Raw genomic sequence first — 26665 nt, forward strand, 5'->3', positions numbered from 1 at the left:
GACAAACTGACAGGTTTGAGGTCATAAAGGGCTGGATCAAGGGACAAGAGCCATTTCCTCCATCATGCTCCCTGCCAGCTGAGCTATTTGGCTCAGAGAGGTACCATCCCCTGTCCTGCTCAGACATTACCACAGTGACTGCACTTCTGAGAAACTCTGGAGAAGCAGTGGTTTCTCTATGGCACCCTGCTTATTAGACCTTGCTCTGGGGTGCACAGCTCATTGGTGTTCTAGGAAGACCAGAAGAAAAAAACGCTCACCTATTAGTATTGCTTTCTATATTTTGATGAAAAATGGCTTTCAAAAAGGAGGCTGAGCACACAGTACTAAAATAAAAGAGGTAAAAATATCAAGCGATGGAAACACTCCCATGATGATACGTTTATATTCTCCTGTCATCTGTGACCTGGATCAATGAGAAGGCTTTCTTTCCAGCTTCCTTAATTGCCCTGGGTGCTCCTTGATTTCTGAAAATAAAGCCATAGCAACTGTTTGTGAAGGCCTCTAGCCTAAAATCTCATTGGTGAGATCCTCAGTGAAATCTAGGAATTCCCTTTGGCACTTCAGCAGACAGGGGTGGGTGCTGGGCACTCTGAGGACAGGTTGGCTCTGGTCATTGGGGATCACTGGGATTTTGCCTGTGTGGTGCATGTGTACCTGTGCGCACAGACTCTGAACAAAACCTTGCTTTTGCAGCTTGTGAGATGTAGAAAAAGTTGTGCTGAGCATACAAGGAAGGGCAGAAACCAGCTCTGGATATGCTCTGTGTGTGTAAAACCCCACAAGGAAATCTGGCCCTGAATCTAGCACTGGAATTCCTCCTCCAAGGGAGCCTAGATCTTCCTCACTCGTGTGCTTTAGGTGACCCTAGGGCAGGATAAGTGGAGGCTTTGTTTAGTTTTTTTAAGTATTTAATTTATCAGGTTGCATATAATGATCCTATTTACATGACAACCAAAGTAGTCCATGATGCAAGGAGAATGGATTGCACTGAAGATACATAGCTGATACACACATTTTAAATAAAATGCTTATGCTACACTGGATCATTGTTTTTACTTAGAGCTATAAGTAATAGGTGACTGACTAGAGGAGAGGGTATATCTATTTATGTGTACTTTTTGTAAGCTATCCACTAATCATAGAACTCACTTTATAAAAAAAAAAACACAAAAAACAACCATAGGCAACTACCAAGAAATTTTTGGCAGTTGCAACTAGATAGCATTAAAAACATATTTTTGCCATATTTTAGCAAGACAGCTGAAGAAGACTTACCTTCACCTTGCACATCTCAGCAGCTCTAAGCTGAGCAGATACAGTGAGATCTAATTATGTATAAAATAATAAGTCAAGAAAATAATGCCGCATTGCTTAAAAAAATCTTGCCAAAGGTCTGTTCCAAAGTCTGGGGAGCAGAGTGATGATTGGAAAGAGGCCCATAGACTTGTTTTGGAGCAGATACCAATATGAATTAGGCAGGGGGTTTTCTGAACCATGTCGCTGTAACAGTATTTTACTGTTTTTACTTTTTTTACTGCATTGTACTTTGTTGAAGGGAGGAGTAAAATCCATGACATGAATTCTCAAAGCTTAGCCTGTGAGTTTCTAATTTCTTTTACTTCTTCCTCTATTTTAGAAATGCATTGGTTCACTGGCTTATTGTTTTGCAGGAAAACAAAGTAGACGTTGTAATAGTCCCTTGAGGCATAAAAAATCGGTGGAATTAATTTGTTGCATATAAGCATGCATTTGGACTAAGTCTTACAGATTTTGAAAATAGTGGCACTTACCCTGTCAGAAACAATTTTTAGGAAAAACTTTCTATTCTCAGCAGAGCATCTTCATCCATAGCAATTCTTTTAAAAGTGAAAGGAAAGAAGAAGTATCATTATATTGGCTTTGTCATAGCCTTATCTGATCATCTTTGGGGAGCACATTGCTTCTTCTTTGCATCCTCTGGGAACTGAGAATCCTTTAAGGCTCTGCTGCAGTAAGTATATGCCATAAATAAATAGAGAAAAGTTAAGCACTTGCTGCAAATATTCTTTTCTGTTTTGCAGGCAAGAATAAATTTGGCTTCTACAGAAGAGACCAAAGATGGACAATACATAATTCATAGGAAGGACAAGATGCAGTCCTCTTGATTTGAATGACACAATCATAGGGATACTTGATTTTTCTAATTCATTAATGCTCAAGACTTCTTACTGAAAAACATTTTGCAATGTATTTCTTAAGAAGTAGAAAAATTACTTCTAACGTTCTATTCTAAACACCTCTTGTTAACTCAGGGAATTATCCTTTATTAACAATTTTGTACCAGAAACATCTGTGCACTGGCAAGGTTCTATGTTGTATGTAGAGATACTTCAAGTCAAGACATGTAAGATGCTGAGTACATCAAAACTCTGCTTTCCTGCCTATTCCTAGAAGTGGCCTCAGGCATGTTGGGTGAACTATCCCTGACAGCTTGCAGGTTTACCTTCTCTGCACCTACAGGCTACAACTGTTCTGTGCTTTGTAAAAGATCCATAGGGGCACAGGGTTTTACAACAAGACTCAAAACTATCTTTCTTTGACTCAAAACTCAAAAGTATCTTTCTTGAACTTGACCATAATCTCTTATTTCCATGCCTTCTGTACATTGCTCCTTCTTACTGATATTCTTGATAATCCTGCCAATCTTAAGCAATAACGTTGTAGTTTCCATATGGGTATATAATAGTCAGTTGAAAGTGAGTATTTTTAGGTGGGTTTATTCTTTAGATGGAAGAATTTCCCAAATCTTTACTATAGCGAATATACTGATACACCAAACATTTATATGAGTCTGAAGAGAGTTCATTATAGTGAGGGTAAAGTGTAGTGAAAAAAATGTTACACAACTCTCATAATCATTCTCAATTTTTGTATATATTTCTGGACAATATTATTCTTCTAGGTGAAATTTGTAAACATAGAGGTTGGCTGTTAAGTTGAACCTACCACATTAGATTTGGAGACCTAACAAAAGTTCTTCAGGCTATTTGAAGATCTGCAGCTCATACTGTTTTAGTGGAACCTGTAGATAACGGACACACATGTAGCTGTCGAGTCTGTAACTGCAAGCAGACGCTTAAATAGTGACAAACATGCTGAGCTGTAGGTGCTAAGGACTGAATGATCTAAAGCATCTACATGGTTTCCATTAAAGCTTGCTGAGATTACACACTACATGACAGATAAATTCAGCATTTATATTTTTTATAATTAAAAAGCAAGCCCACTATTAAATTATTATACTGTTAGCTAAACCTGGCATCTAGCAAAAGCTTGCTGTTATAGCTCCATGCTGCACTATGATGAGATAAGAAAGTAACGATGACTCCTAAGATTTTAACATGCATACTTTTTTACCTATATTGAAATCTTCATTTGCTGTTTCAAATACTGGTGGTGTAAACTAGTCTTGAAAGCTTAGGGCAGCCTAGTATCACAGGTATAAGGTATGTACCTGTTTACTTGCATCTGAAAGTATATGAAATGTATTTTGTTGAAGAAACAAATGTCACCAGAATGCAAAGGAGCTTGTATTGTTAGATGCTGTGGCAGTACAAACCCAGAAAACTGGGAACCCAAATGTTTAGGAAGCAAAATACAGCAAATAAAAGAAGAAAAATCTGAGGATCTGTAGCTGGATATGACAGTAGTTTCTGTTTTTTTAAAGAAGGTCAAGGATCACAAGCACTGACTCACTGATTGCCCTCTTGCTTAGTTGTTAGCATGCTCCCTTGTGTGTTTTTTACCCATCCCTGGGCATAGGCCACAGAACAACACAAATCAGGGACTGTTCCTAAAAGATGATCTGGGCAAAGCTGTGGCACATTTGTCTTGTAACAGTTCCCTCTTGTATAGCTTGCCAGTACCATCCTAGGAGCATCTGCACCCTAACATGGCCCTAATGCCCCTTCCTGGGGCATACAACAAATACTCTGTACCATGCAATAAAAACTCTGAACGGAGAAAATGTACTCCAAACCCCCAATAATTGTGTCTTAAGCCCACCGAGATACCACAAGAGAATGTTGGTGAGACCCAAGGTCAAACACCATGCAGTGTGGATGTAATGAGCCTGTGCTAGACCCAGACAGCAGTTCCTGATCTTATTTAGCACTTTAGTCTTATATCCAATGAGACTATCAAACCCAGTTTTTGTGTCCTGAATAAATTTCCTGCTGCTGTGTGTTAGTTCTTAGATGGATCCCCTTTTCTAACATGCCTGCTGTGCTGGGAAGAGGTTCTGGGGTTTTTAAAGAGTTTTGTTTTTTTTTTAAAATTTATTTGCAAGCTACCCCTGGCTGAGTTACACCATGCAGGAGAAAGCTTTATGTCTGTATAGTTTAAGCAGGAAAATGGGCAATAACACCTTGGTTTTTCTAGCAAGAAAACTGTCAGTGTCAGGAGCCAACTGGCCTCTTGCTGCTCCTACGATGACAGTGCCCCATCCTGTTCCCAGGCCTGCAATGCTCCTTTCAGTACAGTCTGGTGCTAAATGATGATGCAAGATTAGATTGACTTTTGTCATGCTGATGCTTTTATACCAAGCTTAACAGGATCTTGACATGTTCTAGTGATTGTTGATCTTAATTCCTCTGCTTAGTGTCTGTGATGTCAAATCTGTTTGCTTTACTAAGGACATACATTTACCCAGGGAGATTTCTGGCTTCTGATTAAATCTGGAGTAGTTCACTGCAGTTTGGGCTGAAATTATTATTTTGAAACTTCTATGATTCACAACATTTCTAGATTTCATATTATCTAATACAAGCAGCACATCCTGCCAAGATAACTCCTCAGGATACTAAAGTCGATGAGGCTCGGCATGACAGTCACTGATGCCACTTTTGCAGTAAGCATGCTTTGCATCTGTTTATGCTGGCCAGAGCAAAATGGACCAATCTGTGGGGACTGTTCTGAGAAAGATGAGAACATGGCTGACTGATTCATACTAGGTATACCTACAAGGCTTTTAAAATCCTTTCAGCAGAAAAGAGTTACTAGAAACTTGCCTAGAACGTAACTTTGAAATAATGCTGCAACCCATAATTAAATATATAGACAAAAAGACTTTTTGTAATGCATGTGCTCTCATTCTTCATGTACTTTCTTTTAATTATAATGAGTAATGCTTTGCAATATGGGTAGTTTAATGCAAGTTACTTTGGTGACTGTGTTAAGAGAAAGATGAGGGCAAAAAATGAGGACAATGACTTGTGCATTGTGTGCTGGTTCCTGTACAGCAGAAGTGCAAGTCTGGAAATTTGTTCCTATATGTTGGTAGTTCTCCATAGGCCGGGAGACTTTGTTATCTGGAAGCAGATTGGAAGTGACAAATACTTTCCTTGATAGGGTGTGGAAAAACATGTAGTTTCAGGATTTGATTTGTTGAATGTATCAAGCATGGGTGGTATGTTGTGTTTCTAGTTCTAATTTTTATAAACTTGATGGACAGATGGAGAAATCTGGACTGCACATGCAAAAATGCACATTCCTTTGCATGCATGATTAGAGATGCATGAGAAAAAGGCAATTTGTTGTTGTATTTTTAAATAAGTTTAGATACTCCAGAAGATTTTGCATGTAAAATTACAGGATATGTATACATAATTTTAATATGCGTGTACACAAATACATATGTGCTTTTACATGAAGAAATCAGTAACTTTCTATTGAAAACTTGTGGCAAAATAGCTCCACAAGTTAAACATCTACAATTTAGAAACAGAAGTCAGACAACAAGGTTTCAAATAAGATATTTGTGTTGTAGTAATATTTTGAATAAATATCATAGTGATCAAGCGGTTCATGTTTTTCAATTAGTTTTCAAAATGTATGATTTGATCAAATCTGGTTTTCACTTACTTTAAGTCAGTATCCTCTCCAAGCATTGTGCGTCCTTACTAAAGAAACTTAGGGTAACCCTAAAAGGCAAGTTGTGAAAGATTTGTACGTGTGCATAGTTTCCACTTCATGGGAACAAGTAACACAACTTTGTTTCTGGTAGGCTGACAGCAAGACATTGCTGCCACTAACTGGCCGAGTGTCATTGCCTCAAGGATATTCTCACCAGTGGTTCAGTCCTGTAAAACACCATTTACTTAAATGTGTCAAGAAGTTGAATTCAGTCCATATTACTCAATATGTACTTCAATAAACATCTAGTTTGAAATAGTTGAATCTGATCCTCAGCTTGTGCCAACAGCCAGGGTTCCATGAGTGAACAGGCATACACAAGCCGAAGATCTAACTGCAAAGATGACTTACCACTGCAAGTGTAGAGCACCTATTTTCTTTTTCTGTTTTTCTGTAATGTAAAAAATATCCTCTGTAATTTGTGGGGTTTGCTGTGAAGCTCTTCTTATATACTGTAAAGTTTCCCCCTGTTCCAGCTCAATCGTAATTCCCCAAGAGAGACTTTTGCCTGTAAATTTCTGAGCAGTGTCACCTACCATTATATTTGGTATGTTAGCAATATCCTTGTGCTTGATATACAAAGAATTTTTTTTTAATTTGTAATGGTGTTTATTTGCTTCTCCAGGAGGTATTTTTAAGAAGGTTTCTGTATATAAGATTAGCCTACACACAAGGCCAAAGTTTAAAAAGATTTTTGAAAACTCCTCTATGACAAATCATATTGTTCACAAGCTATGATAGAGTCCTGTCTAGACTAAGAGGCAGAGCAAGGATTCATCACTTCTTTCCTTACCTTGGGAAATAATTACATTGCTATATGTCTACATTTATATGAATTTTTACATTTTATGAAAAGATTTATACTTGGCAAACTATGTAAGTTATGTGAAACTTCCCAGTCAGAATGGATGCTGGATGTGTAGGGGATGCTACGTATCCCGTGATAGTATTTTTCTTATGTCCCTGTACGATAAACAGGACCATAGGGGTTCTTCTGGTCAGTGAGATCTTTGAAATACAACTAATTAAAATAAAAATATGGCTTGCAAGTTGTAGGAAGAAGGCATTGCCTTTTATTCATACTACTTCAGAGCAACAATGGAACACTTGATGGTCACTTTGATAAGGAAAAGTTTTAGAAATTTCCATGGATATGTGCAGTTATGAAAATATAGCTCATAGAGCTGAAGCTGTTCTATTTCCATGATAAAGACATTACAGAAAGTCCATTAACATCATCTTCCTATTAACATGAAAAGATTGTGGATTGTAAACCTTTGATTGTACTTGTTACAAACTGTGATGAGTTGGTGACTTTTGGAATAGTTTCCATAACAACTAAATATTTTTATTGCTATATATGAATCCTGCACATATTTTTCTAAGTCACGTTGTCACATTGTTCCTTAATCAGCCACACAACTTTATGCTGGATCTCCTTGTGTTCTACACAGGCTCAGTTTGCTGTTACAGCAATGTTAGCAGCTGTGTATTAGGCAATATGTGTCTTCTTTGCTTTAATGGGAGATGCTGGGCTCAAGTCTAGAGTGAAATTATGAAAAGGCTTGGCTGTAGCCCAGCATGCTGGTTGCCCTCCCTGGGTCTCATTGTGTAGTGATGCACAGGTGACTGCTGCCTCAGGTGGTGTCACCTTCACAGGAGGATATCCAAAGCCAGAACTGACATCTGTCCATCAAGTATAGCATGAATATAATTGAATCGATCACAGAGTGATGTAATGAAATGGGGTAGTTGACCCATTTCATACTGTGAGAGTCATATTCACTTATGAACTGTTCTCCTTGGCGTGTGGCCTTTGTGAGTTAATGAAATGAAATAAAACAATGAATGTACAGATCAGTAATTCTGAACAGCAGTTTCTGGAGTAAAATTAACTCCTCATTGGAAATAACCTGCCTCAGGCAGAAGTAAAGGTTTTTTCTGACATATTCACAGAATTCTAGTTGGTTATTGAAGCTTCAATTACAGAACAATGCTGTTTTGCTTCTGTCCTGGTACTTAAATTTTTAGATAACCTTTGGTCACTGGTAACATGCACTGAATTCAGAAAGCTCTTTGGAAATCATTGGCAAAGTTGAAATACAAACCAGCAGGAAAAAAGGAAGGGTCACTCACAAGTACTACTCTGCCCCTTACAGTGAAAGAGCTTGTAGAAAAGATTATTTTGCTTTCAAAACTTTTTTTGTTGTTATCTTTGACCAGTTTATATACAGGTAATTGAAATCCCTTGTTATGGCTGACTTGTAATGCTTCGTTGCCTCTCTGTTTTCACTGGAACAGTGTACCTTCAGTCGTCTTTTTCTGATCATTTTAGGAAAAGTGACCACTGCAACTTGTATGTGTAGTATTTCAAAGGTAGCTAAGATACGGTTATACAAATACACCGTGTCTCCCAGAATGTGTACTAAAGGACACTGAAGGCATAGTGTGCCTATACAATGTTCCCCCATTTGTTGTCCTTATGCAGTTCTGCTTTTGTTTGCCTACAAAAACACAACAGTGTCCTTTGGTTTGGCCCTTTGGCCAATTTCTTTTGAATGTTCACAAAGTTGCCCCATATCTGCCTCATTAAAATTCTTCTTTTTGTGCTTCTTTTTGTGTTCTTCATCATGAAAACCTTGATGTTCTTTGCCATCTTGTGTTGCCATCACTGGTTAGCCCACTCATACCTATCTTCTTGGAACCATGTTGGTCACTTTGTTGATCTTAAGGAGCTGGAGGTACTTCATCAAGCACTTGGCTTGAAACTTCTTAACATAGGCAGAAAGTGTTAAGTCCTTTCAAGCCTCCAACTTCAGACTTCTCAATATGCGGCATGATCATAAAAAATAAAATGAAGTCTCTTTCTACATTCATCTATGTATATGTACAGTTGATATGCTTAAATATCTTCAAGGGGGTTCCTTTTGCCTAATTGTGCTCCACTAAAAGCTAGTTGTCTTAAGTACATCTTCAAAATTGTCACTGACAAAGACCTGAGAGCAATCTATCACTTCTGTTTTAGCCATAGATCTTTGAATGGTATCAATTACTTTCAGGAGATATGTCTCTCTTTCCTTTGACATTATAAAGAACATGGGCTGGCTTAGATTTACATATAAGTTTTTGGATAGCTCAAGATTCATCCTGTCCTTGCTCTAGAAACTGTATTGATGGAGTTTTGGAAGTTAGCTGAAAGCTCTTTGAAAATATGCGCCAAATGTCTTTTCATAGGAACAATGTAAAGCTTATCGCAATCCCAAAGATTAATTGCTACCATAAATAAGCCATCTGGGAAATGCACCAACTGATTCTAATGTCCATTTCTTCTTAATGTGATTCTAAAGGTCCAAGGGATATTATTTGCCACAGAGATTGCTTTTAGTTTCAGGCTTGAATACTGGCCACGGACAGTTGAGGATTACAAAACCAATGCATATGGCACCAGTATATCCATAGACAGAGCCAGACCTTCAGCAGATATTAAGAAATAAAATGCTGTGGAAACAAAGAGTAAAATTAAATTCACCCCATCCTGTGGATTTGCCTCTTCATAATTTCTTAACTAGCCTCATTCGGCCAAAACACCTTGTTTCTCAACTCTGTTAAATGACTTTAACTTTGAACTTCATGTGAGCTCTAACCTGTTAGAGCTTTAAAAGGTTATCACCCATAAATGGGGATTTTCTTCTCTGCCACTACTATTATAGTGGATAGCTTTTTAGAGACATACGCAAATTCATAAACAGATTTTATCCTAATAGAAAAAACAGTTAAATGCCAAAGACGTTCCTCATAAAACTCATAGTATGTATTTCTTGGCAGTCACCACGCATTTCTTCTTGCAAAATAAAATTTGTGAGACTATTAAACTTTGGGAGAAAATAATAGCATTTGGAGGAGCTCTCTGTGCCTTAAAAGAGTCTAATGTGTGTTCCTCTACTGTTAGTGCCCAGGGTCTCTTTCATTCTCACTCTGAACACAACAACGTTGCCTCTCTTAATAAAAAAAACCTCAAGATTTTTGCAACCTTGAATCTATAGCCAGCGCCTCACTGAGAAAAGTGGTGGATTTGCAGTTAACTGATCTAGTTAGCAGCTCTGTACTCCCACTTGCAGAGGGCAGCTCAGGCAGGTGGCACAATTAGTAGCTAAAACCAAAAGTACTTTCCTTATGTATTTTCTTCTGTTCCTTGGATCCAATGCTACTCTAAATTGAATAGATTCTCTACAGTCTTCCTTATTTGGAAATACGTATTTTCGGCAAGAATGGACTCATGAAGAGCATGAAAATTCTTGTTTCTGTCTATAAAATATATGTGCACTTCAGTTCTAAACAATGTTTAGGATGATGCCCAGCAAGTTAGTCTTCCTAGATGTGCTGATGCTCTCACAGTTTAGATTTCTCGAGGGTTATGTTTATTGCAGATCTAATATTTATTCTTGCATTTTACATATCTCTGTAATAATTCATACAGAAAAACTTGTTGGTTTTGTTTGGTGGTGTGATTTTTTTTTGGAGGGGGGTGTTTTTTTTTTTTTTAAAGATTCTCAAAGCTTTCTTCATAGAGTTTATTAGGACAAACAATTGTGCAGTAGGAATTCACTTAAATTCATTAATTTGATGCACCTTCAGGATTAATTCTGTTTTCTGCTTCAGATGTGTACGTGCGGCTCCAGTTGAGCACTGGCAGTAAAATTATGGAAGACATTCCATAGCCAGGAAAACCAGTATTACTAATGAATTAGACAATAAATTGGAATGGCTTTGCAATCCAGACAGCTGTTTCACCAGAATGGTATCTTTTTCTTTAGGTTGGCTTCCCTTTTGGTCTAAAAAGAGTTTTCATGGCACTTTCATGAAGAGAAAGAGAAATGTAGGCACTGATACGTTTTAACTCTGAAAGTTTCAGGTAGAAGTAAGGTTCAGAAAGAATTAAGTTGCTAGAAATATTGGCATTTGGAGAGCAGTTGAGGTATGATGGAAGACTTGGGGAGACTTTTAACAAGGGAGTTCAATCAGGTGATATTTTTATGCATATACTATTTTGATGGCTATTTTTCTCATGCATGCAATTTTTTAACTCGCTGTTTTCTCTTTTTCTCTGCAAGCTGAGTGTTGCTGTGTGCATCGGATTTTTTGCTGCCTGGAGCCCTTATGCCATTATTGCCATGTGGGCAGTTTTTGGATCAATAGATAAGATTCCTCCATTAGCCTTTGCTGTGCCAGCTGTCTTTGCAAAGTCATCCACACTCTACAATCCAGTTATCTATCTCCTCCTGAAACCAAATTTCCGAAAAACCGTCGCCAAAGACTTCACGGTTCTTCAACAGTTATGTATTAGGAGTTGTTTTTGTGTCAAGGCACCGCAGGACTACAGATCAGCTGTGAACACCAGTCTGAGAACACTTAAAGGCAAAAATGAATCCAGCTGTAATTCTCTGCCTGTTGTGGAAGAATGTTCTTATTTCCCCCATGAAAAGCACAGTGATACTTTTGAACATTTTCAAAGCTATCCAAAATGCTGCCAGGAGAGGCCAAGCGCTATAGAATGCCCTCCTCAAGAAACTATGTCCTTGGCAGCAACCTCCAAGCAAAAGTGAGACAGGCCAGTAAGAAGTCTGTGGGGAATAAAAAGCACTGAAATTGATACCTTGGAAATAAACTTGGAAGCACTACCTGTGCATTGCACATTTACAGACCTCTAGAGCTGCTTGCTTGGAACCCTCTGACAGTACTTTGTTATACTGGATTTATGAATGTAACATTTTCTGACGAGTCCTTCTACTCCATTTTCTAGACTGTTTTCCTTTTCTCATACTTTTTGATGGGGCATGTGCTATAACATGGACATGCTTATAAGTACTGTATGACTCTTGCGATGCCAACTTAAGTATGTTCTGTGTTCACATCATGAACTATGTCAGACAAATCCTCTCTGCATTTCATAACATCCTTTCACTCTGTTTTCAAGAGAATACACTAACCATTGAGAGGTTTTCCATAAAGTGTTATTACCCTTTCTAGAATATGTACATTTTATATTCTGGCTGTTCAAAAGAAATAACTCAATGTAGAGTTTTAAAAGGACAAGCTCAGGCTGTCCTTTTAATTGTTATAGCAACTGAAAAGGTAAATGCTAACTGAAATGTCTGTTTTCCAGGAAGCAATGCTGGATGACTGCATATGTTGCATTTACTGGGAGGTATAGGTCATTTTGTTCCTTGCTTTGAGATGAACAGGCAGGTTCTGACCTCATTCAGGAATGAAATCAGAATATTTCTGGTAATTCAAGATAGTATGTAACTTTTGTTTACCTTTTGGTGTAATTTTAGAACTTGCCCTAGGACATAAGGTATTATTCCCAGTTTCCTGTATAGGACCTTGGAATAAGGAGTGTGAAGACCTGACCAAGAAATACTGTAAGGGACAAGAATCTCTGCTGGTGCAAACCACTGAAACCTACCCCACACGAAGATCCCAGTCCTCCAGAAATTCTTGAATTTGGCTTAAAAGGACAATGTTGCAGGGTAAGCATAGGCACAGTTCATCTTTCCCTTGTTCTTGGGCTCCTTTTTTCTCTGGCTTGCCAGCAAAAAGCACCATATCTTCTGGTGTTGCCATGAGGGCAAGGGCATGCTAGGAGTGCCAAGCTCTGATTTTGACCAGGCTACAGCTAAAATTACCATGTATTTGTTAGTAGAAGTGATTATAGCTTTGTTTTCCAGCTGGGGTTACTTTGGTTGATAAGGCAGTCCTCCCTGCAAGGATTTCACCATCTGCAGGGCCAGTTCATCCTTTGCTCCCCGGGAGACACTACCAAAAGCTCAGGGGAATACTTGTATCATTATAACAACAATGATTCATGAGCAACACATTTTGCCACTGTTTCTGTGGTGACTTGAAGAAAAAGTACCTGACTGCAAAAGGGACAGCCACGTTAAACTCTATGAAAGTCTCCAATTAGACACTTCAAGGGATTTTCAGTTGCTATAGAGCGTATTTGGCATATTTACTTGGGACACGGTTTTCTGTCCTGTTTTTAAAATGCCCCCCTTTTATCCTCAATGTTTTTGTATATGAGCAATAATTAAAATATTTTTATTGGATTTCCACAGATGCATATATGTTTAAAATACATGACCTGATGAAGAGTATAAAATGTTACAGAGCATTAGAGGAAAGACATCCCCCCAAGGTAAAAAACACCATGTTTCTTCAGGAATCCTGAAAAAGCAATCAGAAAAGACAGCTAGACTTTGAATGCTTAGAAAGTCCTTTCAGTGGGTGTTTTCTCCAAGACCTTCCAAGACACATGGTAAGTGATGCAATACATACAGCAACCTAGTTCTGCAGAGCTGTGATTACTGTGACTGCTGTCTCGGACTTCAGATGAGGAGGGAACAGGCTTTGAGGACCTTTTGGCAATGCTGAACTTGAACTTTTCAGATGGTGAATCAGTGAAAAACAGGAGTGGAATCTATGGCCAGAGGTCATCTGGTCCTTCTTGCTCCAAGTCTCATTGATGTCAATGCACAAAGCTGAGTATGTGAATAAATCCCTGGAGCACTCACTGATGAAGGTGTGTGTTTGCGGGTTTTAACTGGCATATCATTGCAAAGAAAAGCCTAAAAATGTCATGCTATCAAAAGACAAAAAATTATAACCTGCATTGTGCAAAGGGACCGCATGTTGCGCTTCCATACAGATATTTGAAATCCCAGTTGTAACATGCCTCTGTGCTGGGTTGACCCTGGCGGGATGCCAGGTGCCCACCAAAGCTGCTCTATCACTCCCTCCTCAGCTGGAGGGGGAAAAGAAAACATAGCGAAAGGCTCGCGTGTTGAGACAAGGGCAGGGAGAGATCACTCACCAATTACTGTCACGGGCAAAACAGACTCAACTTGGGGAAAAAATAATTTATTATCAATCAAATCAGAGTGGAATATATACATTTAAATATATTATTGAGACCACAAAAACATCCTATCTGCCTCTTTAGCTAGCTATCTGCTAGATAGTTTGAAACAGCTTACAGCTTGATACTTAATATTAGTATGTAAGAGGCTGTGGTGGGTTGACCATGGCTGGATGCCAGGTGCCCACCGAAACTGCACTATTGCTCCCTTCCTCAGCTGGACGGGGAAAAGAAATTATAGCGAAAGGCTTGTGGGTCAAGATAAAGGCAGGGAGAGATCACTCACCAGTTACCATCATGGCAGACCAGACTCAGCTCGAGGAAATTAGTTTAATTTATTATCAATCAAATCAGAGCAGGGTAATGAGAAATAAAAACTAAATCTTAAAACACCTTCCCCCCACCCTTCCCTTCTTCCCGGGCACAACTTCACTCCCGGATTCTCTCCCTCCCCCCAGCAGCGCAGGGGGACAGGGACGGCATGGGGCTGGGTCAGTCCATCACACGCTGCCTCTGCCGCTCCCGCCCCCTCGGGGGAGGCTCCTCACACTCGGGCCCTGCTCCAGCCGGGGGTCCCTGCCACGGACACGGCCCTCCATGGACTTCTCCAACCAACGCGAGCCCTTCCCAGGGCAGCAGCCCTTCCCAGCCCGCCCCAGCCGGGTCCCCCCCCGGGCGCAGCCCCTCAGGCACAGCGGCTCCAGCGCGGGTCCCCGCGGGGGCACAGGCCCGGCCAGCAAACCTGCTCCCGCCTGGGCTCCTCTGCACGGGGCCACAGGCCCTGCCAGGAGCTGCTCCAGCGCCGGCTGCCCGCGGGGCACAGCCGCCTCGGGGCATCGCCCTGCCCCGGCCTGGGGTCCCCGTGGGCTGCAGGTGGGGATCTGCTCCACCACGGCCCTCCACGGGCTGAGGGGCACAGCCTGCCTCGCCAGGGGCTTCACCGCGGGCTGCCGGGGAACCTCTGCTCTGGGGCCTGGGGCACCTCCTGCCTCCCTCTGCGCTGGCCTGGGGGGCTGCAGGGCTGTTGCTCTCACAGTCTCACTCCTCTCTGGCTGCAGGTTGCTGCTCAGTTTATCCCCCCCCCCCTTGCTAAATACGCTGTCCCAGAGGCGCTACCGCCGTCACTGATGGGCTCGGCCTTGGCCAGCGGCGGGTCCATCTTGGGGCCGGCTGGCGCTGGCTCTGTCAGACATGGGGGAAGCTGCTGGCAGCTTGGCACAGAAGCCACCTCTGTAGGTCCCTGCTACCAAACCACGGCCACACAAGCCCAATAAAGCATCTCTTTAAAATGATCAGAAAAATGGGGGGTGGGGGTGGGTGGGGAGGGTGTTTGTGCTATGACTGCTCTTTGAGCTCTGCTGCTAGTTAGCTATGTGGTGAGATAATATCATGAGCTACTAGTCTAAGCCACAGATACAGTTTTTCCAATAGATCTACTTGGGGAACTCAGGAATTTGAAGTGTCCGTGCCTGGATTTATAGTCTCTTTCAATTTAGTATTCCCTATAATGGAAGCCAAGGCTGATTTGCACTAGATGCTACTTTTTTAAAGTGGAAAAATATGTGGACATATATTTACATAATGTCTATTTGTTAATGTGAAGAAAAAAACCACTATATCTTTTAAGGTTATTTCAAATCGGTGTTGGGCTCTCTGAACCTGGCGGTCAGCTCCCAGTATAGAGTAAAATATTTATGTAGAAGGTCACTTTCAACTTTGAGTAGAACTTGTAATGTTTTTAAAATGACTGAAGAATCCCTGCCAGCTCCTTTTATAAGTTAATGGGAAGAACACTGTGCCTTTGCAGAGAATTCCCCATATATTACATATTATGAATGACAGTGCACTCAGACTATGTTACCATTTGCAGGGGTAGGGAGAGTTTTCCCTCTTGTGTGGGTAGTTTTTTCATAACAATGACAGTCTCCAACAAACCTGCCAGGTTTTGAATTTTTCCGTCTGTTGTTCATCATGGTTAGTCATAAGTTACTGCTACTAAGTGTATAAATCAAATACCACTGATTGCAGGGGACTCTGTTATTCTGCATTAAGGTCTGATGAAAGAGGTAAAGGATTACTGGAATTTAGTAACATATCTAAACAAAATGTTTGTTTTTAAAGAGAAAACAATAAAACTTACTCTTACCTGACAAGTGAATTTACCATTTTTGTTGCCAAAAATGTATTTAAGTACATTGAATTCAACAATTATGGTGTCAGTGGCAGAAATGGTAAGGCAAACCAGTGAGGTTGCTAGAGTAGCATAGCATATCATGGAAGATGTAGCAGGAACTGATTGCCTGATATACTTTTTCAAGGGGAAACATTGTTTTTCTAGATCTCAGTTGCTGAGAGAGATCACTGATCTAAGCTTGCTCCTGACCAGAAGGGACCAAAAGTCATTCCCACCTGGTGGGACTGTTGGTGATGCACATAGGCACAGCTCATGCGCTTACAGATAACTTGATTTCACTGCACACATATTGCTTAGCAAAGACCTAGTACTGAAAGTGTGCAAAAAATATTCCTCTTTGCTTGCACTGATGGGATGAGTGGACTCAGCTGGCTTAGCTGAGGAGAACAGGGCAGAACTAGTGGCTCTGGGATGAGGATGGTTAATCCTTGGGCCACAACAGCAGGAACTGGAAGTGTGTGTGCCTGCACTACATAACCACAGCACCCTTGCTCCATGTGCTGGGTAGTGATGTCCTTGCAGTGGAAGGAGTCTGTCAGGGGTTGTAGAAAGCGTGTGAACTAGCTGGCCTACCTCAGCCAGAAGAGCTGGAAATAGCTCTTCATAACTTGTCTGCCACCTTCTTGCTCCTCCTGTGGCACTTTTCCTCCTTTACACTGTGTCCTTTCCTGCTGTGCTCTCTCATTCCTCTCTGCTCTGCTCTCTGCCTTCCCTCATCTTCCTATTTGTTTTTCTGATCTTTCTTCCCCTCCTCCTCACTCCCTGGTACTCAGAGCACCCCCAGGAAGCTCTGGCACTCTCATTACACCCAACAGAGTCGTACAATGCTGTGAGCAGCCCGGTTTCTGTGCACAATGTCAAACCTTTGAGACTGATAGATTTTGTTTTTCCATTCATTACCAAAATGATATTTACAAGGCCAGGTTGGATGAGGCTTTGAGCAACCTGGTCTAGTGGAAGGTGTCCCTGCCCAAGGCAGCGGGATTGGAACTAGATGATCTTTAAGTCCCTTCCAACCCAAATCATTCTACAATTCTGTGATTCTGGTCTGTGGAGGCCAGAAGCACATGCTATGTATTTAATTTTTGGGTTTTTTTCCTCTTGTTGACTCTCTGGCTTTATTTTAGAAAGGTACCATGAAAGTTTTTCTCTAGCACACATGCCAAGATGACATGTTCTTGCAATAGGGTTGGAAGGACACTGGGATAGCTCCATTATTTTTCCCCTTTTAGACAAAAATACTATCTGCAGAGAGAAGCAGTAAAGGCATTACTGTAGTACATGCTTCTCATGCTGTGGTTCCTCTGTGAGAGAAAGTCACCTTTTCCTAAAAATGGGCTTTTAACAAAGAGCTCAGTGATGTTCTTCTTGTTGTGTCATCGGTAAAGGACATCTGTAAAGAAAAGCCAAGAAGAGAGGCTTTTTGGACAGGAAGTCTATGACTGGCATCCTACAAGTTTAGTACCCCTAGGAAGGCTAGAAATAGACTCTTTGCATACAATCTTTGCATAAGCAAGCAGGAGCTGTACTTTGGGCCAGTTCTGCATGGTCGGGCGGTGCAAGCAGTGTGATGATGAAACAGACTGGCACTTCACTCACCAAAAACAAGACCATGAAGCATGGGATGTATTTTGCAGTGAATTTCAAAATGCAGTTGTGAGATAGTGAGAGCACTGAATGGTTTGGGTGGTGGTGGTGTGTGAAACACTGCTGGAAATGTCAAAACTGTTCAATAGAGCAATTTTGAAGTGAAAAGCTTTGATTTTCTCTGTCTGGAATCATAAAGGTGTTTTGGTACCATTCAGAAGGTGTCAAACCAGACGAACCCTTTGTCTTTGGGTGATGCCTGATGGCTGAGGGTGCCTGAGAGGTTGTTGGGGGCAGCCATGCAGCAGCCTCATCATCCAGCATCCCACAACCTGCACCACACCTGGGGGGGCTGGCAGGGGAAGGGTTAAAACTGCACAATCTCTCCTCCACAGGACACCTTACAAGCCCCCAGGCCAGAGCTAGCCATAAGCCTCCCCAGCTGGTAAGACCCATGGACTTCTGGAGGTTTAGAGGCAATGCTCCTCTGCTAAAGAGCTGCTCTATTGCTGGCGTTCCAGCCCTGGAATGAAGCAGGCAGCTGCCCAGGCCAGCAGAGCTGAAGAGCCAGCTGGTGATCTGAGCTTGTCCGTGGTCTTAGTGCAATCAATATATTTTGTTCCAGATGTAGGATATCTGGGACTGATCCTGTCTTTCTTGCACTGTGGTGATTGCATCGTTATTGCCAATTACACTTTGCAGTTACTCACGAATTTTAATCTTATTGTTTTATGAACTGCAACTAATTAATCCTCTCATTCCTCTCAGCTCAACAGACACTATTGAGAATCATCTGCATTTTTGTTTCAGATGAAGAACCACAGCAGAGATTTCAGGAGACTTGTCAGTGTAATTAGAGGAGTCAAGGTGCTAGAAATTGGTCTCCCATCACTTGGAATCTGGGCACAGCTCTGGCTACGCATATGTTATTTGGAGTAGTCACACCATAAAATTAATAGCTGTGAGCTGAAATGAGGATGAGTCTTGTTGTCTTTTGTTTGATGTGTTTCACTTTCTGAAGAGGGTCAGGGACAACCTATTCCATTGACAGAGAGACACTAGCAGACACTGTCTGCCAGTCAGTTGTTGAGATTTAGTTCAGAGAGACTGGCAGAAGTCGTCCTGAGCGCTGACACATTTTCCTTTTCAATTATCTTATTTCTCTGCTGTGACACTGCTTTCTTTCAGGCTTCATGCCGAGACAAGGCTGTTGCTGAATGCTGATTACCTGCTGTTTGGGGAAAATGACATTTTTTCTGCATGCAGTTTTTCCAATTCTATATGCATGAATACAGACAACTTCTCTATGGACTGTGGTCGCAGTCAGTGTACTCTCTGATGTACAGAAGCGTACAACAGAAATGACTATGCTGTTTTAAAACACTAGCTAAGTCCACAGCTTAAAAATGCTTTGCTTTTCATTTGCTGTCCAGTCCATGATTCCCCCCAGTGCAGCTCACCACAGCTGACTTTGTTGGGTTTTGAAAATCTTTTTACATCAGTCCTACCCCAAACAGCCTAATTACCTGGGAAGGGTGTTCCTTCAATATGCCCTGGCTGCACCTCCAGTAGAGAGGCAGAGCCAGAAAGCTGGAAGGCAAAAAACCCCCTTTTAAATCCTTTTGCAGAGAAAGTTTGGTCCAGGCCCAAGGTATCAGGAAGCATTCTGTACAGCTTTATGTAGGTGATTTCCCCTACAAAAAAAATATTTTGTTCTTTTCATTTCTTACCTGTGGTGGATTAAGTTCCACTCCTGATTGCAAATGAATTTTCTGCCTTCATTTTTTCCTACAAACTCTACAGCCCTGAGTCAGGATATCTGTGGCAGCAAAACTGCATGCAGGTGGGTTTTTTTTCCCAATACTCTTAAAGCAGTGACATTACAACATCCGCTCTGAATGTGGATTTTCTAGGTGAATTTTGCTCACCTTGCCAGCTGGCCACTGCGAGACAGAGAGAATTCTACAGTAGCTTTATGCTACCCCGGTGCCTGCACCAGAGCGCTGCCTGCTCAGCAGATCAAAATCAACAGCACTCCCAGCTAAACCCAATTTGACCAAGCCAATGAAACCAAGGTGTTAACCAAACCGTAAGGCAAAGTGTTTTCCCAGAAGGTACACTATTAAGTACTATTTTCTTTTCAGTCTGGTCTCTGCCCAGCCCAGCTGAATGGGAGCTGATTTTCTTCTGCTTCTTTCAATTATCAGCTCCCTATCTACATCTGTGGTCTTGCTCTTGCAACTCACTCTGCCCTGGCAGATTGCTGTGTCGGCCCAAACGCATTCATTGGTGCCAGATTTCTGGTATCGGTATTCAACAAATTTAGCTAAAAAAAGAAAAACAGAACTGAAATAAAAGAAAGATGTTCTTGCTGTACAGATCGTACTGTCTGACATAGGGCAGACTCACTATGGCTTATGTTACGAAACTGTTATTTCCCTTTGTTGTAACATTGTGCATCTTCTGAATGTTTCCATAGTGAACATAATTATTACCTAAATTTAAAAAGTTTTATATGCTAGATATGTGACATAGGTGGTGATAGGGTGGTGACAGCTGGTTAGATAGGTGAGCAAAATCTAGAGCTACTGAGTGATCTATTTAATACACTAAAACTGCAAGAAGACTGGAAAAAGGCAAACCATTTTAGTTATGTATTCACTATTTATCGAGTCTTAACAAAAGGTAGAAGAACATGTTTTTTCCTGGGGTATTCCTTTGGAAACATGACTCATTATTCAGTGTTTGCTAGAGAAGTGAAGACAATGTCTTTTCTTTCAGCATGGATGAAGGATTTAAAACCTCCATCCTGTTAAGTGATCTGTCATATATAAAGAAGGAATATGGGAGATCTGCAAGGACATCTACAGGAACTTTGTCTTGGCAAGGACTGCAGACTGCTTAAGCTAAGGGCAAAATCCCTCTGCCTTTATGGTCTGCCACAAAAGCTTGATTCAGTTCTTGTCTTTGTTAAATCTTTTAACAACGTGATTCTGATTTGAAAGCCTGGGGGTTTTACGTGCCTAGAAAATCCCAATACTTGCACGTTGGGAAGACTAGAAGACTTGGCTAGTTCATTTCAGTGGTCCTCATTCACTTCCCAAGTCTTACGGAGTGCAAATGAGGGCTGTTGTATTGTTGCCTGCATCTTGATGCCTGTACGTTTACCCTGCCTCTGAGACATGATCCTGAATTGGTTACCTCTGTGTGGAGTGATTATTTTAGGCTGCTGCATTAAATAAGTGTGTGTTCAGATTGCAGCTCTTAGCTATGTGAATAGATGTTATGTATAGATGTTATGTATGGGGTGGGCTAATTTACTCCAGAGATTTCAAAAGTTATCATAAACCCATTTGAGATTAGATCACCCACATAGTTCAGACCTCTGTAGAACCATATTTTCCACATCATTCTGCCAATCACGAATTTTTATTGAGAGTTATACTGCAGGGAATCTAAAGAGGTTGAATCGTAAGTCATTAACAATGTTAATTATTTTTGTTTCCACTAGACTGCAAAGTGTATGTTGATATTTTAGAAGGGAAGAAAGAGAAGGGACCTTTTCCCCTGTTATGTTGTACTGGATTTAGGCCATAATAATTCCCTTGACAGTAAAGGAGGGTGGAAGAGAGGGCTCAGAGATAGGCATTTCCACTGATTCATCACAATCCTTTAATCTGGTACAGAGGGATGGTCCAAGGCTCTGCCATCAGCATCTGCTTAGCATGGGAAGGGAGGGCTGCCTTTTTGGCCCTCTGACTATACTGATCATTCTCAGTTTGGAGAGAGCCTGGAGCATCTATGAAAACCAAACATCCAGGCTTCCCTTATGCCTTGCTCAAAAGGCAATATAGGCATTCCCAGACCACTAAGCTCTTTGCAAAGTGGACTTTTCTCAATACCCAATACTCAATAATAAACATGGAAGTTAGAAACTAGTGGGTGTCCAAACAACGGTGTATATTTAACATAGTGAACGCTGGATGTTCTCATGTAGTGAAAAAGAAACTCCTCAGGCACTGTTTTTTCACTGTTAGCTAAATATAAATCTAGACTAAAACACTGGGGGAGGGAGGCAGAGGGGAACTGCAGGAGGAAAATAACAGCAGCGTGATGGCCTTTTGAGATGCCTCTATATACACGGGGAAATGAGAAGAAACTAAAATGAAAGGTATGACATAAGTGGATCAAAAGAGGTGGCACAATTGACCTGCAGGATGAAATTTTCAGCATAAAAATATGATACTCTTTGGGAAAGAAATGCCAGAAAAATAAGAGATTTGTGCTCTATATCAAGACTAAAAATACCTGCTTTTTATCTCAGAAAGAAAAGGCTTTTTGAAAGGCATTGAATGAAGGTAAATGGAAATTTAATGTGCATGAGGTTGTGGTAAGAAACTGGCTACAAATCGCCTATTTGGGAAGAAGTAGAAGGTGTCTGATTTGGTTTGAACCCGTAAGTAGGTATGCAGCACTAAGCAAATTAAAGGACTTGAAATAGTTGAATAACTACTGGGAGATAAAAAAAGTCTTATAAGGCGAACATTAAAAAAGTAATAGAACAGAGTTTTCAAAACAAGCTGACAAAAAGCCTTGTTCAAACTATGGAGGATGTTGTATGAGGTTAAGCTATTTTCTGTGTGGTCCCAAGTAGTAAGCAGGACTTGACTAAAGTACCACAGTGGAAGGAAGTGTAGATTAAAGATAATGATTGTATTTTAAATTTTTGGTTTTGTTTTTTTTTTTTTTTTACAAAATTTTACAGAGGAATAACAATAGAATAAGGAGAATGGATTTCAAAAAAGCAATGCTTCCATGAGGCTGGCAGGGAGGGAATTTCTGGGATAAATCTGAACCTGGGAGACCTAAAAATCAAAACTATATCAGAATTGAAAACAAGCTGTGTTTATGAAGGAGTAATTCAAGAATATAAAGAAAGTGGAGGTGCATAGTAGTCCTCAGATAGTAAGAGACAAAAATGAAAAAGATCATGTTAGAAGTGAAAGAAAACTACTGGTCTTTAGCAAAAAGAAAAGAACCGATAAGAGGGGAAGAAAAGAATGTTGAAAAATCCAATTATTTCTTTGCTTCAGTCTTTTAAAAAATCTAATGCAATCAGATACTTTTTTAACTAAGTGGTTATAGAAGGGAGATAAATTCACAAGAGACTAAAGAGCAGAATCAAGTACATTTAGCTACTAGAGATGTGTTCCACTTTATTGGCAAAGCAACATTAAAAAGCACCTTATAAGGGAATTTAAAAAAGCAGCCAATGTAGCCTGTGAACCACTAGCACTTATATGGAGAATTAATAGAGGACAGGGAAAGAATAGAGGACAGTCTCGGAAGACTGGAAAAGGATCAACATTATTCATTTTTAAAAGGCAGAAGATCCATAGCTTTCTGATTTTTTTAAGCAGCTGAACTTTGATCACTGGAAAGATTCTGCTCAAGTTATTAATCTTGATTTGCAAGATGATAAAATGGCTTTACTGAAAACAGAGCACAGTAAAACAATCCAATTTCCTGACAAGGTGTCTGGCCTGGTGAATTAGAAAAATGTGACTGGTGAACTCTGACTTGACTTAGCAGAGTTTTTGGCAGTGTCTTCCATGACATTCTTAAAAGGAGGCATTCTTAAAAGCAGGCAGTATGTATAAACAAGGTAGTCACCAAAACTTACAATCACTGTATGGAAGAATATAGTTCTGAAACAGAAATGGTGAACTCATGTCAAACTGGGAAGGTATTTCAAATATGGAAAGACCTATCAAAATATTTTGACAATTGGAGTATTTTCACATCCAGCTTATACACCAGTTACAGATGACAGGTGTTGGGAAAGCCATCAGCCCTGCGGAGATGTTAACTGAGTTTGTGACTCTGAAAGTGAAAAAAAGAGTAAACTGGTATCATGCCACTAGTAGGAGACATTCTTCCCCAGTTAAATTGTCTCATCTTTATAAATATGTCCATTGCAGTTTTAAAACATGACAGTTAAATCTAGAGGCTACTGATTCATATCCATAGTCAAAGTTGTGCTTTTTATTTTCTCCAGAGGATGAAACACACGTTCTTTGATATCCACTAAAACTTTATCCAAAAGGTCACTGGCCATGAATAATGTCTCCAGTCCAGGACATTTGCATATCAATCAATCAGGCCTGAGTTTTGTCCTAATTGCTTTTGGCTAATTGTCCTACTTTTTCCTTATGCTCAATGTTTCTTTAGAGCATGATTTTAATGAACTGCTCTTTGAATGAAGAGCCATTTCATATAGCTTTTATGATTTTATTTTATCCAACCACTTTATATTTAAATATATTATTGAGACCACAAAAACATCCTATCTGCCTCTTTAGCTAGCTATCTGCTAGATAGTTTGAAACAGCTTACAGCTTGATACTTAATATTAGTATGTAAGAGGCTGTGGTGGGTTGACCATGGCTGGATGCCAGGTGCCCACCGAAACTGCACTATTGCTCCCTTCCTCAGCTGGACGGGGAAAAGAAATTATAGCGAAAGGCTTGTGGGTCAAGATAAAGGCAGGGAGAGATCACTCACCAGTTACCATCATGGCAGACCAGACTCAGCTCGAGGAAATTAGTTTAATTTATTATCAATCAAATCAGAGCAGGGTAATGAGAAATAAAAACTAAATCTTAAAACACCTTCCCCCCACCCTTCCCTTCTTCCCGGGCACAACTTCACTCCCGGATTCTCTCCCTCCCCCCAGCAGCGCAGGGGGACAGGGACGGCATGGGGCTGGGTCAGTCCATCACACGCTGCCTCTGCCGCTCCTGCCCCCTCGGGGGAGGCTCCTCACACTCGGGCCCTGCTCCAGCCGGGGGTCCCTGCCACGGACACGGCCCTCCATGGACTTCTCCAACCAACGCGAGCCCTTCCCAGGGCAGCAGCCCTTCCCAGCCCGCCCCAGCCGGGTCCCCCCCCGGGCGCAGCCCCTCAGGCACAGCGGCTCCAGCGCGGGTCCCCGCGGGGGCACAGGCCCGGCCAGCAAACCTGCTCCCGCCTGGGCTCCTCTGCACGGGGCCACAGGCCCTGCCAGGAGCTGCTCCAGCGCCGGCTGCCCGCGGGGCACAGCCTCCTCGGGGCATCGCCCTGCCCCGGCCTGGGGTCCCCGTGGGCTGCAGGTGGGGATCTGCTCCACCACGGCCCTCCACGGGTGAGGGGCACAGCCTGCCTCGCCAGGGGCTTCACCGCGGGCTGCCGGGGAACCTCTGCTCTGGGGCCTGGGGCACCTCCTGCCTCCCTCTGCGCTGGCCTGGGGGGCTGCAGGGCTGTTGCTCTCACAGCCTCACTCCTCTCTGGCTGCAGGTTGCTGCTCAGTTTATCCCCCCCTTGCTAAATACGCTGTCCCAGAGGCGCTACCGCCGTCACTGATGGGCTCGGCCTTGGCCAGCGGCGGGTCCATCTTGGGGCCGGCTGGCGCTGGCTCTGTCGGACATGGGGGAAGCTGCTGGCAGCTTGGCACAGAAGCCACCTCTGTAGGTCCCTGCTACCAAAACCTGGCCACACAAACCCAGTACATAAGCCTACAGATGACTTATTCAAGAACAGATATTCATATCAGAGATGAAAATGAAAGATGGAACATGTAGGATGTTAGTTTTCTTTCATGATGTTTTTCCAGAATGCATTCCCAACAACTGTGTAATTCTCTGTGAAATAAAATTGCTCAATTTTCCTGGAGTTAGGGACTAGAAAATTATGAGGGTTTCAGGTCCAAGGCAGTTCAATGTTTGGTTTACCTGGAAATAAAAAATTGGAAATCTTCTAGTCTCTTGACAATTCATTAACCTGCCAAGTACTTTGGCAGGAAAGAAGGTGGAGTACAAAAGATGTCTGGAAAGCACTTTCTCACTGGTAACCTGCCTGGCTTTTAACCTTGAAGTTAATTGAAGTTGACAATCCTCCATAAGGTACTTTGATTTAAAAAATATACAGCTGTAGAATATCTAATCGGAATTTTTCAAAAGAGTGGTAGCTGGCAAGGAACATAGGAAGTCTCCTCATTTCCATTTGGTTTGTTGCATTATGCTTTGTCTGAGACTTCTGATGTGCAAGCTGAAGTGAATAGAGAATCAATTCATTTTAAAGTCCCATTGCCCTTTTCCAGGGGCAAGAAGGTCTAGGACCCAGACTCTACTAGAAGCATAATAAGCAGATACAGTACACAGATAAAAGTTCAAAAATTCAGGTGTAAAAGTGAGCCTTTCACAGGCAAGGGAATTATCAAACTAAGTAAAGGTGGGTTTGGTTTTTTTTTTTCTTTCCTATGTCTCTCATGAATTTTAGAGAATTTATTAAAAATGGGTGGCTTGGTACTGTCTAGCTGTTCTTCTAGACCAGAACTTCTAATGTGAGAAGAATAGCATAATGTACCATGGTGGCTGGTGTAAGGAAACAGGAGAGAGTAAATTCTTTGGGGCAAGGCAGACTTTATTTTATAGGTACTGCCCATGGGTTAACAAAGTGAAAACTTCTGAGTGCTGAAGGGGAAAAGAATTGTTCAGGTTGATTCAAAGCAGTGCATTTTATGAGAAAACAGCTTTTACTCAGCCACCCTGAAACACTCCTAACAGTGAGGTTGAGTGAATTAGCAGAAATGCGTCTGAGGAAAAAAGGCAGTTCTTTGCTTCAGTCTTTCCCAACTAATCAGAATACTTGCAAGTGAGCTGGAAGATTAGACATGGAAAGCTTGACTATGTAGGATTTTATTCAACTACAGCAAGCTAAAAAAGACAAGAAAAGTGTAACCAACTCTCTTTCCCCTCCCTCTCACCTCAGATTTTTTTATGATGCTGAGGGGTGAGAGCAAGGCCAATTTGGCATACTAAATCTTCCCAAACTCACATTTCTCTGATTTAACTAACATATTAAAAATGATACCGGATTTTGTGTGAAAGCTTATTTCCCTCCTGTTTTTTCCTTTTTCTTTTTCCATCAGATTACTTAAGAGATTAAAAACACATGAAACCTCCCCTCAAGAT

At 41.3% G+C, this 26665-nt stretch overlaps 1 protein-coding gene across 1 annotated transcript in view; it reads left to right on the top strand.

Annotated features, from left to right (window-relative positions):
- The window catches only part of LOC130146917 (opsin-5-like), a 29017-nt gene extending 17410 nt beyond the window's left edge, over nucleotides 1-11607 (top strand). Inside the window, exon 5 of the mRNA XM_056333553.1 lies at nucleotides 11067-11607. Within this exon, the coding sequence (XP_056189528.1) occupies nucleotides 11067-11558 (492 nt within the window). The 3' untranslated portion in view covers nucleotides 11559-11607. The remainder of the gene's footprint in view (nucleotides 1-11066) is intronic.
- The last annotated feature ends 15058 nt before the right edge of the window (nucleotides 11608-26665 follow it).

Source organism: Falco biarmicus, chromosome 3 (genome assembly GCF_023638135.1).
Source record: "Falco biarmicus isolate bFalBia1 chromosome 3, bFalBia1.pri, whole genome shotgun sequence".
NCBI lineage: Eukaryota > Metazoa > Chordata > Aves > Falconiformes > Falconidae > Falco > Falco biarmicus.